General features: G+C 51.2%; 5 protein-coding genes across 5 annotated transcripts; 3 read left to right on the top strand and 2 right to left on the bottom strand.

Annotated features, from left to right (window-relative positions):
• Positions 1-916: 916 nt before the first annotated feature.
• N7533_013697 (putative phosphatidate cytidylyltransferase) lies at positions 917-3,472 on the bottom strand (the record flags this gene model as incomplete). Its single annotated transcript, XM_057110347.1, has 2 exons — positions 917-2,847; positions 2,914-3,472. 2 exons carry the CDS (start codon positions 3,470-3,472, stop codon positions 917-919), a joined length of 2,490 nt encoding a protein of 829 aa, XP_056953049.1.
• A 1,289-nt stretch (positions 3,473-4,761) lies between these two features.
• On the bottom strand, positions 4,762-7,194 carry N7533_013698 (Pfs NACHT and WD domain protein; the record flags this gene model as incomplete). The annotated part of the gene is made up of 2 exons (XM_057110348.1): positions 4,762-5,745; positions 5,806-7,194. 2 exons carry the CDS (start codon positions 7,192-7,194, stop codon positions 4,762-4,764), a joined length of 2,373 nt encoding a protein of 790 aa, XP_056953050.1.
• Positions 7,195-8,255: 1,061 nt separating this feature from the next.
• Positions 8,256-9,404, top strand: N7533_013699 (peroxidase; the record flags this gene model as incomplete). Its single annotated transcript, XM_057110349.1, has 2 exons — positions 8,256-8,597; positions 8,661-9,404. The coding sequence occupies 2 exons, from the start codon at positions 8,256-8,258 to the stop codon at positions 9,402-9,404; spliced, it is 1,086 nt and encodes a 361-aa protein (XP_056953051.1).
• Positions 9,405-10,029: 625 nt separating this feature from the next.
• Positions 10,030-10,530, top strand: N7533_013700 (J domain-containing protein; the record flags this gene model as incomplete). The annotated part of the gene is made up of 1 exon (XM_057110350.1): positions 10,030-10,530. One exon carries the CDS (start codon positions 10,030-10,032, stop codon positions 10,528-10,530), a length of 501 nt encoding a protein of 166 aa, XP_056953052.1.
• Positions 10,531-12,305: 1,775 nt separating this feature from the next.
• N7533_013701 (thioredoxin-like protein 1) lies at positions 12,306-13,553 on the top strand (the record flags this gene model as incomplete). The annotated part of the gene is made up of 3 exons (XM_057110351.1): positions 12,306-12,381; positions 12,512-12,659; positions 12,800-13,553. 3 exons carry the CDS (start codon positions 12,306-12,308, stop codon positions 13,551-13,553), a joined length of 978 nt encoding a protein of 325 aa, XP_056953053.1.
• Positions 13,554-16,774: the final 3,221 nt, after the last annotated feature.

Below are 16,774 nucleotides of genomic sequence, written 5' to 3' on the forward strand. Positions count from 1 at the left end.
GTGAGGAAAGTGATGATGTATAAGAGAAGTACGAGAAGTACGAGAAGATATAACCAACAGGGGAGCAAGTAGTAGCGAGTATTATAGAAGCAGAACCAAAGTTTGGGGTTATGGAGGCAAACTGGGGAGAAGTGAAGAAGACCTAATGGGGGAGGGCGATGATGTGATGCTTCGACTGGACCAAGGGACGACCTGAGGATGGGGCAGAGGGGGGGGCGTGACCTGATAACGAGTGACAGGCGGTCAGGAGGGCGGGGAGATGACGAAGAGTACCTTGGGATCAGGGAAGGAAGAATGGAATGAAAAAGGGATAACTTAGATGGGTTGTGATGGAGTGAAGGAGATGGAGAAGGGAACAAAGAAGATGAGAAGAAGAATAGAGAAGAGAAGGAGAGGAAAGGGAAAGGAGAACCCCGTGAGAGCTGCAGCAACTACCAAATTGGGTGGGCAGAAGGGGAAGGAGCGACTGGGTGATTAGATAAGGCTGATTAGATAAGGCCGATCGGAGAGTTTATCGGGGCACTGCCTAAAAGGGTACCTTAGGTACTGAGTATACTTACGATATAGTTATAAAATACCATGTACCATTTATTATTATATTATAGGAAGTACTGATGATCGTGGATATCAATTTTACTATATACATACTATACCGACTAGCATACTGCACAGGCAGAAGCCATATCATACATCTCTGCCTCCCAGGCTCACACCCTCAATCCCCGCACCAACAGCCACAGCACCACCGGCACCACCACGTTATCATTACAGCCAGTGAGGATCGCCTCGGTCGCACTAGTTCCGCAAGCCGCCAACACTGCCTTGCAGCCTATCCATGCCCACTCTGCGCAAGACAAGCCCGTGGACGCCGACCCCGAGCCTGATTCGGCCCCCGCCATCGGCCAACCGCCCACCATCAGCCAGGCACGAACCGCCAGCAGCCCCCCCCCGATACCGCTACTGCAAATGCAACACTGCCTTCCAGCGACTTGCCACCTCCCCAGAACCATTTTAGCCGCCCGTACCGGCGACCCACCAGTGACGCTGCCGCGTCGCCCATCCCCACGCAGATCACCCCGCTGACCATGCTGACGTCTCGCGTCGGTACTTCCCACCCCACCCAGACGCCTTCTCCTGCCCTCGTGAGATCAGCCAACGACAGCCACAGCGGAATTGAACATCCGATGAGAAGGAAAACATGCGAGACGATGACTGGACCGCGGTGATCCCGACCGTCCACGTACGGAGCGAGGAAATAAGTCAATGGCCGAGAGATGGGAGGCAATTGGGATGCTCGGAATAGATCCAGTAAAAGAAAGATTGATAGAACCAGCACCAGAGCCAGGGCACAGAAGGCTGGGTCCACAAACACCGTAGGCAAAAACATCAGCACCATCATCCCGTGGAAGACTTTTCGTCGCGTGTCGACTTCGGCCACAGCGCTGAGTTGGAAAACCACCGCCAGTCCAAGCACAATCACACATAAGCAGTATGCCATAAGGAGAAGGCGAGTGTTGGCAGGGCCAAATGTCGTCTGTCGAAGATGCTCAACCCATCCAAGCCAGCAGGAGGCTGTTTCCATCGTGGCTTCAGGGCGAGGTGGCAGCTGGATCCAGTATTCCAAGTTCAACATGAGTACCCAGAAACGGACGTTGGATATATTACCCAGCAAGTAACCGATCGCCCATCCGAATGGATCTTGCCCCTGTAGAGCTCGCTCGGCCACGTATTTTCGAATAGGTCCCATGATGATGGCCATTGAGATAACGTAGACATAACTGGCGTAAAGCCACTTGCGGACCTGCGCCTGGGCTGCAGTCAATGATAAGAATGAGGTAAGACCGGGGCCCATAAGCTTCTTGCGTCGGCCGCCCGGAGTAGTGCGAACCCGCTCTTCTTGAATCACGTCTTCAAACGTCGAGATCGTATGGCGACGTGCACGCCCCGTGCGACCGTGCCGCTCAAAGGCCTCTTCCACACTGATGTTATCGATCGCTGAGCTGGGTACTCGTAGTGGCGAAGTTGGTTCTCGAGCGTCTCGTGTCGTCTTCACTTTCCGTAGTCTGCGTACACTGCCAGGCCCGTCGCTGTCTGATGAGGGTTCATCAGAGAACCCGGTCCCGCTGAGTCTCTGACAAAGTCGGTGGTCCATTAGATTGAGCAATTTCCGTGGTGATTGCGAGTCCCTGAGCGAGCGGCGGAACTTCCAGCTGGGGATCCGAGCCAAAATAATCTCCCAGCGCAGGATGTGTCGGCATGACACGAATATACACATCCCACCGAGCCATAATAGAGCCTTCAGGATCTCTGCCTGAGGCGAGGCCGCGAACAAATATAAATTGATGAGAGCTGTCGTTAAAAGCTGCAGCTCGGCGGGAAGAAGGCTTGTCGTCAACAAAAAGTCTAATGTGGGTATCAACGCTTGATGCAAAGGAAATAGAAGAAGCAACATTTCCGCTTCATGTCCACGGAGGATGAGCGGTTTGGGGGTGGTGTTGTCGAGAGAGAAGTGTTCGGAGACGAGAACTGGTATCACAGCGACTATCCAGTGAGGTATGCTGAGACCATTGCTCCAGCCGTGCAATGGTATCACTGGTGCTGGGAGAGATGCGAGTCCGAGGATGATATTCGGCATGACCAGCGCTGGACGGTGGTTTGTGAGGGACAGTGCAACAAATATCGGGATGAGGGGTGGGTATAGTAGTGGCGCGGGGTCGAAGCTCGTTGGTATAGAAAAGAAAGCGCGTTTCGAAGACCATGCGTGCCATCGTCTGCGAGTCGAGATGCGGAGGAGGGAAGGATAAGACCCGTACAGGGCTATTATTAGAAGAAAATAGGTGAATAGTTCTAAAGGGAAAAGTTAGCCAGTCGTACAAATCTGCACTGCGATTCATCGCGAGTATCTTCAAGTACCTTTCTTCCACGCCCAGGCTAGTGAACGTGTATCTTTTGGCAACAGGACAACCACCCCCACCGATAAGAGCAGTACGGTCTCCATCAGTCGCCGCAACACCTCAACCCGCCTTTGCTGTTTCAACCGTTGGGTCTCGAGCGCCTCTTCCTCGGCGTCCTCCTCGGAACTCCTCCGCGAGCCGCGCGAGACTTGCCGTACAATTGACGGCCATGGTTGGAGATGAGGCAACCACGCGTCACCATCGAGAACGCCGTTCACGCCAGAGCGCAGGCCCTTTCGAGGCCGGGGTGGTGGCGCTGGTAGACCTCTTAATATACCGGTGCTCTCATCGTCCGCCTCTGTACCGCTGTCGCTTGGCGTTCGTGATGATTTGGAGTAAGATGGGGGCCGGAGCAGGTCGCCCTGTTCGGAGGGGGTTCGCGATATGGGGTTTCTGCTGCGATGATACGGATGTGGAGAGCGAGTGAATTGTCGCAAATTATCGGTGATTTGATCGGAAGAGACAGGTGTAATGCTGCGAACGATCACCTCTTCGTCGTGGCCCCGCGAAGAACTCATAGCGCCATTCCTAGGACGAGGGGTGTAGCATGCCGGGGAGAGGTGAGGGAGCAAGGAGTGGAAATCAGAGAATCAAATAGGATATCAATCGAAGTGCACACGGTCTGCGCACACGAAGTTCTGCGTTTTTGCGAGTCAAATGGACGGAGGTTGCAGTTGGATGCGGCCGGATGTGTTGTTCTCCACGCGGCCGGGCGCTGCCTATCACATGCTTGGACCCACCGCATGACATCGCCGCCTTCTTTGGGCCCGCCAAATTTATCGAACCACTCTGTCCCGATCAATTGGAAACAGCCACGACGTGCGGCCATATCTAGAGATTCTCAGTGGCCTGTCAATCCATCCGAAATGTTATATCTCCGAAAGTGACCTGCTGTCAGCCAATTGTGACTCTCACCCTAGAGGCAGCCGCCTGAACATACTTCCTCTCTTAACCACCCTAATGGGATACAATATCATACTACTAGTACTACTAGTAGTATCGATCCGATGAGATCTCAGGCAAATTATTGACCATAAATCATACTACACTTGGAGCTCCCCTTGGCTTGGAACACAAAAGATCTTTGTAGTAAACCAAATCGACCACACTATAAGCAATTTTCAGAAGCCCGAGCCAAATCACAGTATGTCAATCAGGGACTCGGAATTGACTTTCTAGGCGAGTCTAAATTATTGACTTGGTACAGAACGATACTAGTATTCAGCGTTACATTGAACGAGTTATCGAAATGTACCTAGGTAGAGGAGCATGTACGAATAATCTTCGTAGTCTTAAATGAAGATCATGTATTGCCATTCCTTCTAACATACAGACAAATAGATCACAATTCACATTTAAAGGATTCTGACTGGAGGGTATGCGTACCAATAATACTTCAGCTCGAGTTCGAAGTCGAGGTTTTTGCTTTGATCAAAGAAACCACTCCGTACACATGTGGACTAACTATATTCAGCTTTTACGCTAGTCCACGACCCAAGCCTATATTGGTCAGATGTACCTCACCTGCATCACATTACCGAAATGCGTCCAATAGAACCTTGGAAGTGTCAAAATTCCGATTTCGTATATCTAACAATACAAATACAGATCGTCATTTAAATTACGCACATCACCCATGCATCTCCTCATCCAAGTAGTATTGTGCAAACAGGACCCTTGGCCACGTTTTGGAGGCTCCGCAAATCAGCCAATAGATATCGCAATATCTTGCTCCCCTCCAATTTAGAAGAGTTAAGAAGAGAACGAAGAAACAAAAGGGCCTCGGGAATGTAAGGTTTGGCATTTATTAATCACTGGATGACGGAACACCAGACGGCGGTTTCGAGAAGCTGATGACAACAACTCTTCCCGAGTCGCAGTCGATGGCAACTCTCGCCAAGTTCGGCGGGGGCGCGAACAGCCAAATGACTGACCTTGGGCGTTCTGAAGGTCGGTATCTGGACGGCAGCCACAGCACCCTGTGTCCATTCCATGTAATCCAGGCCTTGTCCGGACTCAGGTTATACCCACATTGTCGAACTTTTTGACCGGGAGACTGAATTTGAACTTCAGTGACATTATGGAGGTGAGCATCTACTTTTGGATAGGTGATCTTGGTGAACTGGTATTCTTCAGAAGTGTCGAACGAAACGGAATCGCTAGTGCGGCGGTGGCCCTGGAGCGTTTGCTTCAATTCGCACATTGACGCGTCCCAGACCTTGAGGGTCTTGTCGCGCGATCCCGACGCTATGAGCTTCCCGTCGGGTGAGAATGCTATTGTCAAGACTATATCGCTGTGGCCCTTGAGTGTGTATTTGACTTTACCGGTCACTGTATCCCAGACTTTGACTATCTTGTCGTGTGATGCTGACAGTATAAGCTTCCCATCGGATGAGAATATGACCGACAAGGCCGTATAGCCGTGGCCATCAAGCGTGTGCTTATTCTCGCCCATTACTGCATCCCAGACCCTAATGGTCTTATCACTTGATCCTGACGCTATGAGCTTCCCATCAGGCGAAAATGCGACCGATAAAACCGTATCTCGGTGGCCCTTGAGCGTTCGAACCAACGGGCTCCACTGCTTATTTACAGCGTGTCCCATAAAAAGCCATTTTGGCTCCTCTTTCTTGAACAGATCGCGCATTGGACTTCCAGACGGGCTAAAGAGAAACGCCGATACATAAGTTTGAAGCGGAGCGTTCTTGATTATCAATCCGTTGTGAAGAAGAAACCGATTCGTGTCTACTGTAAGGGAGAGTAGTAGGCTAGCCTCTGAGCTGAACATGGTCTATAGTAAAGGTACGTTAGTTGAATGTTTTGTACTATCAGTATAGGGTACAAGTCTCACCTTCAAGAGCCTTTCCAGGTTTCCTACAGCAAGTAATGCATCAGGTAGCGCCCCTAATAGACTTGAAGTCTCGACCCAGTAAAGAAGGTAAACTTCAAGAAATTTGTGGACTGGGCCGCTATCGACCAGGTCAATTCGTTCCCGTGCCTGGTCAAGGTAGTCAACCCAGTAGATACAAGAGTATCGTACGGATACCAATGGATCAGGATCTGGCATGTTGAGATCGTCTATAGAAAATCCGGGATCATTCAGGTTGTGAATGTCCCGCCGCAGCGTCTTTTCCATAGCCTGTAGCGATCGTAGGAATATTTCGCGGTGGGTCTCGGTACTTCCAGGGGGAACGATGTCGGCGTTTGCTTTGTCGCTCATTAAGTAGTCCTTGGCCGACTGGTGGATAATATAGACTCGATCGTCTCGCACAGTGAGGAATGAGCCGCACATACTTACAAGCATCCGAACCTGGTGCGCCTTGTTGGAAATAGTTTCCGGCAGCCCGGCGAGTAGTCCTATCTCAAGTATATGAAGTGGACGATATGCCAGTATGGCCGTCGCAAGCATGAGCCGACAAAGCTCTGGATTTCTCCTCTCTAATTGTTGGATTTGCTTCATCATTCGAGCATAGAGTTCTTCCAAGCCGCTCGGCATCTCCTCAAGCACGTCCAAAACATCCCAGCTTGCAACCGTTTTGAGCCCTTCCACGACGAGGGCTACCCAAAGGAAAGTGTCTGCGGCCTTTTGTCTCAAGATGCGTCGCACTTGATCTCGAGGTGCGTCGTCATCTTTTAGTGACTCGAGTTGCGACACCCGATCGTCAATATAAACGTTGACGGCATGTGACACATAGTCCGCGTTAGCTTTTAGTTCGAGGCTCAGCTTCATTTGCCAGTCGTTGAGCTTCAGCTGCTGCTCAATTTCATGCCTGTTGTGGCTGGAGACAATCCACTTGACACGGGAAGTAGACGTGTTCTCAACGACGAGCCTCAAAAGCTGCTGCAGGCCAGTCTCGCACTCATCCAATACATCGATTATGATAAATGCCCTTGCAAGAGTAGGATCTCGCAGCATGCCCGTGAGAATCTTGAACAGAGCAACGAGCGCGTTGGTATCCTCGAAGATCTTGCTGCCAGAGTGTTCATACTCCTCGCGTAGATTCGAGGCAAGCGGCGGGTATTGGACGGCGAGGAGGTAGATTAGACCTCTTAGAACGGCCGCAGCATTGTTCATATTCGAGTCCATGCCCTGGCAGATGAAGTATGTGAGAACAGTGGGAGCAGGCGACTGTTTCTCCTGCCTAAGCCGAGCAAGCTGCTGCTCCAGTTCATCGACAATGCCAATCAGCAGCATGGTCTTTCCCTTGCCCGGATCAAAGCAGCCGGCTCTGGTCATCATTGCGCCATCGTTGGAAATCGGATTGGTCAAGAATCCAGTTGTACGAGCCTTCCAGTAAGCTGCCCTTGGTGTCCTTGATCCGCTCCTTATCGTCGCGGGGGTTGGTCAGGCGTAGGTCATTCAAGCACTTATCATTTGGCTCCTTGTAGTCGAAATTGATGTTTCCTGTGTTTAATCATACTTGGGGCGCCTCATAGTGTCCCGTAAAATTCGCAGCGACCTGCGAAGTCATCATAGGGCTGCTTTGAGCGAGAAAGAAAGTAGTCAAAGCAGCCATTGTATTTGATTAGAAGGAGAAAATAGTATAAATGGTACCACCAGTATAGATACGCTCCATATCCAATTGATGAGCCAACTGCTAGGTATGGACAGTCAGACATTCCTTTACTATTCCAAGGTTTTTACTCCGCTGTATCAGATTGTCAAATCCTCTCAAAATGGTAAATTGAAAATTGATCTAGAATCTATTGATTACATACATTCGATAGTTCAAGATTATACATCGATGAATCCAGACCGAAGTGTTAGTCAGCGGTCGGAGGAGGCCGTGCAACGACCCACAAGGTGGAGCCGAATTGGTCGTCCGGCCAAACAACGCATACTCGTTACAAATTACAGACCCGCTCGGTAGGTGGGGAGAGAATGTACAGACTCGTTAACAGCATCGAGGTTGTCAAAAAAGTGACTGCAAGAGAACAGGGCAGAGGCAATGGCTTGAACCAACCCTTTATCCAAATTCCGAGAAGGACCAGGTCCTCAAGTATGTATCTCAGGTATCAAACACGCCATTTGCACCAAGCTCCACGCCACTGAAAGCCGGCCTTCCATTGGAACGTTCGACCCCCTTCGAACCCGCGGATACAATGCGGAGTGCTGAGTCAAAAAGACCGAGGTAATGCGCGGCTTCCAGAGTACACAGGGAGAGCCCAGATACACAGGGGTTACTTAGCATTGCGGTTCCTTTTCCGACTTCTTCCTTCCGGTTCTCTTCTCTCTTTCTTCCTTCCCTCTTCACGCTCCTTTCCTTTTTCCTCATCTTCCCTCTCTATCACCCTCACACAATGGCATCCGCTGCTCGATCCGCTTCCCGCGCTGTTCTGCGCTCTTCCCCGGCCTCCTCGTTCCGGCCGGCGCTGCGCTCTGCCCGCTTTGTCCCCGCGCAGGGCTTCCGCACCACTGCTCGTCGTGGATACTCCTCTGAGGCTGGCGGCAAGTCTTCCTCCTCCGGTGGTATCTGGGCTGGTCTGGCCTTGGCCGTCGCCGGTGGTGCTGGTGCCTACTTCTACCTGAACGGCGAGGAGAAGCCCTTCGTCCCTGGTCAGGCCGACTATCAGAAGGTGTACGACGCGATTGCCCGCAAGCTGACCGATGAGACCGACTATGATGACGGCAGCTATGGCCCCGTAAGTACAACAAAAACAATTGAGTATCCAAGATTCAGCAGCTAACATTACCATCGTTATCAGGTCCTCGTCCGCCTCGCCTGGCATGCCAGTGGTACCTATGACAAGGAGACCGGCACCGGTGGCAGCAACGGCGCCACTATGCGTTTCGCTCCGGAGTCTGGCCACGGTGCCAACGCCGGTCTGAAGGTCGCCCGTGACTTCCTCGAGCCCATCAAGGCCCTATTCCCCTGGATCACCTACTCCGACCTGTGGACTCTGGCCGGCTCCGCCGCCATCCAAGAGCTGGGAGGACCCGTCATCCCCTGGAGACCTGGTCGTCAGGATAAGGAGATTGTCGCCTGCACTCCTGACGGTCGTCTTCCCGACGCGACTCAAGGCCCCCGCCACATTCGCGACATTTTCGGCCGCATGGGCTTCGATGACCGCGAGATGGTCGCTCTGTCCGGAGCCCACGCTCTGGGCCGCGCTCACGCCGACCGCTCTGGCTTCGACGGTCCTTGGGACTTCAGCCCTACCGTCTTCACCAATGAGTTCTTCCGCCTGCTCGTTGAGGAGAAGTGGAACCAGCGCAAGTGGAACGGTCCTGCTCAGTTCACTGACAAGACTACCTCCACTCTGATGATGCTGCCCACCGACATTGCTCTGATCAAGGATAAGGGTTTCAAGCCACACGTCGAGCGCTATGCCAAGGACAGCGGTGTCTTCTTCCAGGAGTTCTCGGATGTTTTTGTCAAGCTTCTCGAGCTGGGTGTTCCCTTCCAGAGCAAGCCTGAGGACCGCTTTGTCTTCAAGACCTCTGAGTAAGCGGGTCTTTGTTGATATTGTTGTCGTTGGTTAGAGTGTTCGCTTGGTTATTATAAAGGTAGATTCCTTTGGTCTGTATAGACTTTATGTTGTTTCGCGATTTGATATCCGAAATGTTTAGATAGATCTAGATCATTTCATTTGACATTTTCTTGAGTTGAGCAGTGACGCGACCTGTAGGCCTATGAGACATCCCGAGTCGTGTAAAAGCGAGATCATCATGATTTCGAGATTTATGTAGTAGATCAAAGAGAGAAGAGAAAAGATGTGGTAGAAGATAAAAAGATCAACCACGAGTCAAGGGGAGAAAGACCCGACAATCCGAAGTGGCGCGTCTCGAGTCAACCTTGGAAAGTCCAACTCGAACTCCGCGGGCCGCACGCACTTTTAAATCTTCCACCCCTCAACCACGTCATACCAGCATCCTCAATGCATGCGGTCAAGCCTCGCCGCTAACTATCACTACGTCCAAAACCTGGGGTAAACGCTCTGACCAGCGCCCGCAAACCACAACCAAGACCGAAACCGAACGACCAGCGCACACAAGAATACAGTCACAAAAAGTAACCCCACCACGACACTCACCAATTCAAAGAGTGACACAAGTCCTACAAACGCCCTCAAAATGACAAAACCCACGCCCTTCATGGACTACTACCAAATTCTAAACCTCCCCTTCGGCCCATCAACCAGCCTAACAAAACAACAACTCAAACTCGCCTACCACAAAGCTCTCCTCCGCCACCACCCCGACAAGACCGGCCCAACCCAAGACACAACCCCGCGCCCATACCTATCGCAAGGGGACAAATTCACAATCGACGAAATAACCACCGCCTACAAAACCCTCACAGACCCGACCCTCCGCGCCGAATACGACCGCATCCTCCGACTCGACCGCGTGAAGGGCGCCGAGCGCGAGAAAACCGGCGACGTCTTCCACACAGGGCTAGAGGTCGTTGATCTGGAAGATCTGGGCTGTGACGAGGGCGGGGGGAAACTATTTGGTTCCGCTCGTGTCGGTGTGGTGATGAGCGCGGGTTTCTTGTTTCGGAGGGTGAGCTTGAGGAGGAGGTTGAGCATGGGGAGATTGTTGTTGGTTGTCGGGGGTGTAGTCTTTGGTTGAAGGTGCTTTTTGCGGTTGGTGATGATGGGTGATTGATTGTTTCTGGGAGAAATGGAAATTTCTCGGCTTGTCTGAGACTTTCTTCTGCTTTGCTGGAAGGGTTGGATGTGATGGAGCTCCCTCGCTGCTTTGCGTCTGTCTTGCGGGATGATATCTCGCATGGGACGGGTCGCTGGATGCAAGTCTCGCGGGCCATGATCTGGTTATCGCCCGTGGAAGGCTTCTTCCAGCTTGTTTCCCGGTCTTTGGTTCAAGGATGCTCAAGGATCTTGCATCGATTGAACAGGGCACTTGGAACCTCTACTTCAAGAACGGAAAGAGAGTTCGAGTGTCTTCACTAGTTCCTTCGAGCTTGATGGCAACAAAACATCACTGCAGGATGTCGCGTTGAGAAGCAACTAGGATGAAACTCTTGTTGTGATTCTTCAAGTTGGAACACATCAAGTCTTCTATCGAGGGCTGCAAGATATATCAGCGCTACGCATATGAATCCTCGTATTGCGTGAAGTGAGACGAACGAATCCCTCTGCTGTTCCAGTCTCGAATTCTTTAAGGGCAGAGCTGCGCGATCTGATTTCTTTGCAGCGGGGTGCAGCATCAAGGCAGGATCCACGATAGGATGGGTTAGCATATGGTACTGCATTATCATCCACCGAGTCCGGATGCCCGACAATGTAATGGATTGGGATTGGTCTTCGAAAGGTCATCAGCATTGCGTAGGCACTCTGAACCAGGTGACAAGAACACAATTGCTTGTACATCATTGTCCCACGCTTGCTTACCTAGGTAAGATGATCAGGTTGGATAAACTAGAAGGGGTGATAACTAAGAATAAAATATAGCATTTTGTGATTTGAGTTGAGTTGTATCAGGCACACACTTGCAAGTTACAGGCCCTGAAGCCTGTGTCCCACCGTCAGCACTTTACTTCGGCATCTATGACTAGTACTGGTAGAAGCTTTGGGCATTTACAGGATGGCCCCCTCACAGAAAACTGAAACAAGCCACTTAGTCAGTTCTGCAGATCATCGGAGTCTGTTCTGTCCCGTTGAAGCTGCTCAGGCCGCCGGTATATACTGGCAGTCCGCGTGTTGGACGGAGGTCCCCGTTCTTGGTCATTGACTTTGTTACACGGGTTGAATGGGCTAGATCGAATCTTCTTGATCTGGAACTTTCAAATTAGTCTGGTCCACTGTTTTGGTTTAGGTTATTACTGCCAGATGTGTGTTTTTGCATCGGTGTCGATCTTAGAATGAAAACATGTTCTTAAAGGGAATAGTGGAAGTATAGAAACCTTGGAAGTCAATGAGTCTATTGACTACTGCTGGCACCGATGCCAGCTTCTTAAGGGCTTGAAGGTTTCCAATTTGAACTTGACTGAGGTTCTAGGGTGCACACCTGCCCAGGTGGGCAGGTGGGCAGATAATCGTACCTAGGTAGTGCCTTTATTCTAGAGCAGTAGTGTGGGCATACTAGTACTCCAGGGCTTCCACTGTTTGATTATATATTTCAGGCTTCCAACCTTGGGGTTCCTGGGCCAAACTCCTCACTGATTGTCAAAGATGATCAAATATTTTTCATCCCAAGTAAGCAGAGTACACAATGCACAGCAAAATGAGCAAGCCTTTCAGTAACCCTCTGCTGTACGCGATGGGGGAGTAAGACTGTTTACCTAGGTAGGCAGGGTAACTTGAAGAGAGGGGCGGATAAGCTGGGGCCAAACAAACTCCAACTCCAACTGGAACCTCGCCTCCTCACCACATCAACCCACCACCATGTCTGTCGTCACCATATCCTCCCCGGAGCAATTCGGCTCTCTGCTGAACTCCTCCCGCATTGTCATTGCCGACTGTAAGTCTTCCAAAAAACTCAAGTCACAGACCAGTTCCCCGGGGACGTTCCCCTCCCTCCCCTCCCCCACTTCACAAAGACAACAACAACAGCCAGAGCCAGAACCAGCCTGTCTAACTTTCAACTTTAGTCTACGCCGACTGGTGCGGACCATGCAAAGCCATCGCCCCTGTCTACGACTCGCTGGCCCGCCAGCTCTCGCGTCCGAACCAGATCACATTCACCAAGATCAACGGTGACGAGCAGAAAGAACTGGCGCAGACATATAGCGTGCGGGCGTACGTCTTCCCCCATCAACCAACCAGCTAGAGCTACATCTACATCTTTAGCTCTAGCTCCAGCTCCAGCACGAATCATCACACTCCCACCCACAGCTACCACCCCAAGCAAACACAGGCTAACCCCCCAAAAACAACAGATACCCCACCTTCATCGTCTTCGAGAACGGGCGCAAAACACAAACCGTCGCCGGCGCCAACCCACAAAAACTGAACGAAGTAATCCAAAAGCTCGCAACAGAAGCCACAAAGTCCGATGGTGCCGAAGGCAGCAGCAGCAACGGAGCAATCTGGCTCGGCGCGACCGTAGCAAAAGGATACACCGACGTAACCGACCAAGCAGACGCAAAGGGCCTGGAACTACTGAACCGCGACAACCAGTTCGGCGAACCGCGAGTCCTCTTCTCTCCCAGCAAGCCGTCCGCGCTGGGCAAGACCGCGGACAAGGACTGGGTGGAGAGCGATACGGACGAACAGCTTATGCTCTACATCCCGTTCCAGTCTACGCTGAAGGTGCACTCGTTGCAGATTACGTCGTTTGCGGGTGTCGGCGAGGACGAGGGGCGGGACGAGGACGAGGTTCCTATGCGGCCTAGGACGATTTCGCTGTACACGAATCGGTCGCATGTGCTTGGCTTTGATGAGGCGGAGGATATTCCTGCCGTGCAGACTGTGGAGATTAAGGCTGAGGATTGGGATGAGAAGACAGGTACGGCGAATGTGCCGCTGCGCTATGTTAAGTTTCAGAGTGTTACTTCGCTGGTGATGTTCTTTTCGGATGGGGATGGGGAGTCGGAGAAGTTGCGCGTCGATCGGGTTCGCGTTATTGGCGATGCGGGTGAGAAGAGGGCTATGGGTAAGCTGGAGAAGATTGGCGATGAGCCGGGCGAGTAAATGGGAGTGAAAGTCTTGGGCAGTTTAGCTAGATGAGCTTTTCTTTCAGCTATGAAGAGTTGGACGTGCGGAGTACAGCGTTCACTATGTCGACCAAGTCTGATAGATCAGACAGATGCCTTATGATAGAGCAATGAGTCGGGGAATGACATAACGCCTACGGGGTGGGTGCACTACGCAGGTCTAAGCCAATATGAAAATCATGTGCAATCGATTCAATTCTTTCAATTCGTTCAGATGAACTATGATACTCTGTTCTATCTTTATGGCTAACTAAATCCAAACTGAAAAGTAAAGATGGTATGTCCGATCCCAAACCAAATAGTCTCATCCTTAGGATATCAGTAAGACTAATAAAGTAGAATCAGGGTGCAATTCCGTTCGTCTGTGGCACAACTGACACCTGGGGTACATCACTGAAGGGTATTTGAGGCCCGTGGATGACCAGGCAACACGGGTTATCGAAGTTGCGCCGCCGCACGAAGAAGAAAAAAAGAAGAGGAAGCCGGATTGGTGCGCGACGAATTTAAAGGCGAGCACGGGCAAGCGAGCGGAGTTTCTCTTTTTCCGAGCGTTTAGCTTGGTGACGGTTGGTGCCTGGGTGCCTGATTAGTCAGTCAGAAGTGGATGAGTCAGCGATGAGTCAGCACGGGATTATCCTTTTTTCTTTCGGTCGCTCTGTTGCTCTTCTTCATATATTCGGCCGTTGATGAGGATAATGGAAATTTTATGATAGGAAGAGACTGACTCCCATTGGGAGCTTGATCTTAACTGAACCATCCCTGAGGCCATTTGATATTGTGCTACGTGATTGTTTGCTTTGGATTAGATTGAATTCAAGTGGAAGTTTTAGCCATGTTTTATTCAAGTTTTCGTTTGTGCTGCTCGGGCATTCACGCTTTTACCTTGATCAGATAAGATCGTCCTTGAAGGTTACCTGAAAGTACCTTCAGGTACCCTAAGACGTTTCGCTGTCACTCACTCCAGCGTCCCGAGTACCCTGCAGACCTCACTAGTAGACTCCCAGGCTGCAGAATTTTCCGTCAACCGCCCACAAGGCTGAATCTGAATCTGAACAAATAGCTCCAGGCTAAATGCTTAATCCATCTGCACATCCTTCCAAATGGTGGGCACCTAATCGCCCTAGCGATGGAGTTCATGCCGTCTTAGCGGAGACCAAGGGACAAATACATCCCAAACCAAGCGAAGTCGAGCCGAGCCTTGTCGCGCCAAGCCAAGCCATACAACGCAAAGTGAAGTGAAGCAGACGCCGCGCCGAGCAAGGCCGAACAAAACACGGCCGAATGGGATATCTTCAAGCGAACGTCCCACATCTCGCTTCTGACGCCCATCGTATGATGCAGAAACAGCCGCTGGAAATGGACGCAGAGGCGAGAAGTGAGCTTTAAGGCTCTGCTCTGCTAGGGCCGGGATGGATCCTCGCATCTTCGATCGCGGGCCGACTGTGGTCTCACCCGATGATCATGATCACCGGCGCGTTGCGGTACTAGTATTTAGCCGACTAGTTGCTGGAGACCATTCGATAGGAATGAGACAGCGCTCCGCTTGGTCGTGCGATTCGCCGTATTCAGTAAGTCTGGATGGGGCGTGGCGTGATCGTGCCCATTCCATGTTACTATGTTAGTATGAAGTCGTACTCCATACTTCGTAAGGACTCATGGATACTAGTATGTTATCGAGAAAATATCCCCGTTTGTGAGAGTCTGGACTGGACCAAATATTTCTTAGATGGAGACCGAGACTAGCTTGGTTGTAGACCGCACCCACTGGTACCACTCCACTGTTCCTTTTTGGACGTGGGGAATGGATACGGTTTGAAAATGATACCTCGCGGCTCGGCTTGGGTGGTTAGACAGATTGGTACATACTCTGTTCGGAAACCCGTGCGACTGCGGGACCTATTTTATTGTCCGATCCAAGGGTTGGGGAAGATTATGGCACGCCGTGCCAGGTTTTTTTTTCTTTTCCTGTCTTCATTTTGGTTTTGTTGCATTTTTCTCTTTTGCCCACTTTGACAGTGTAGACCCGCTTCGCCCGCCCCGACACGAGGTCACGGTGTTGGCCAGTGCTGGAGGAGACGTGTGAGTGAGCCAGTGTGGGAGCTGGAGCGGTGCACGCGGTTCGGAGTCTGGACATAATCCGTAGTATTTTGTCCGCCGCGTACCCACAGCCAGTGGCACTGGAGTTTGTACGGCGAAGAAAAGAAAAGGATAGAATGGGAAGGGGAGAGCAAAAGCAAGCACGTGGTGCGACGAACATACGTATGCGCAACCCAGAACAAAAGCAGAAAAAATTGAAGGTGGGTGTTGGAACGTTGGGAATCTCATAGTCGACGCCCTAGTCGCAATGTGGCGTCTTCCAGAAGAAATTATGCCCACAAAACCTTCAAGAGTCGTTCATGCAGGCGCCATTCGCGGAGGTCCTTCTTTTTTATCTACGTAGTGTTAGACCAGACGAGGTCCGAGGGCAAGTGCTTGGGTAGTCTTGCTTTAGTCGCGTCTTGATATTTTAGTAGTTCCTAAATGAGGCGTAGCTGGTTCTTGTGGATATTAACTTTTCTTCACGAGGCGATTGTGCAGCACAGTGCAGTGTGGTGCATATCGGTCTATCCAGTTTCGTCATGCCAGCTCAATTCAGCTCAGCCCAGTCTACATATTGTGTATTGTACATATGTATCTGAGCACTTCTCAAGCTGAGCTGAAACTTGGCCTGAGGGGCGATCCTATCAGATGAAAATCCATAAACTTGCGTGCTCGATCTGCACGGGGTCGATCGCCATTACGGGCGACGAACACTCGTGCCAGCCCACAAGCCACAAAGTGACCCCAACCCAAGTGTGTATGTATGGTGGTACTATGTCCTCCATTCATGGGACTGGATTGGGTGATAAAGAGCCACTTCCTTGGCACAAGCCGTGTGGCAAGAAAGGCTATCTGATAAGAGGAACCTTGGATAGGATAGGAAATGGGGAATACTTCTCCGTACTCTGTACTCCATTCCAGTCGATCGCGATCGCGCAAAAAGGGAAGATGGGCACGGCTCAGCTCTGCTTCGAGGGAAACACAGCGCGGACCGGCTTCGGAGGTTAATTCCCAGGGACCACGGGCCAGTGACGTGCTCGTGTTCAATTGCGGCTTGGTGGAGAGCGCTGGAGGGGGGGAATGGACTGGTCGTGAGCCGGGAGATTTACAAATAATGGA

The sequence above is a fragment of the Penicillium manginii genome (genome assembly GCF_028828005.1).
Source record: "Penicillium manginii strain IBT 31320 chromosome Unknown utg000011l:1.0-1395921.0:1.0-1396616.0, whole genome shotgun sequence".
NCBI classification, from domain to species: Eukaryota; Fungi; Ascomycota; class Eurotiomycetes; order Eurotiales; family Aspergillaceae; genus Penicillium; species Penicillium manginii.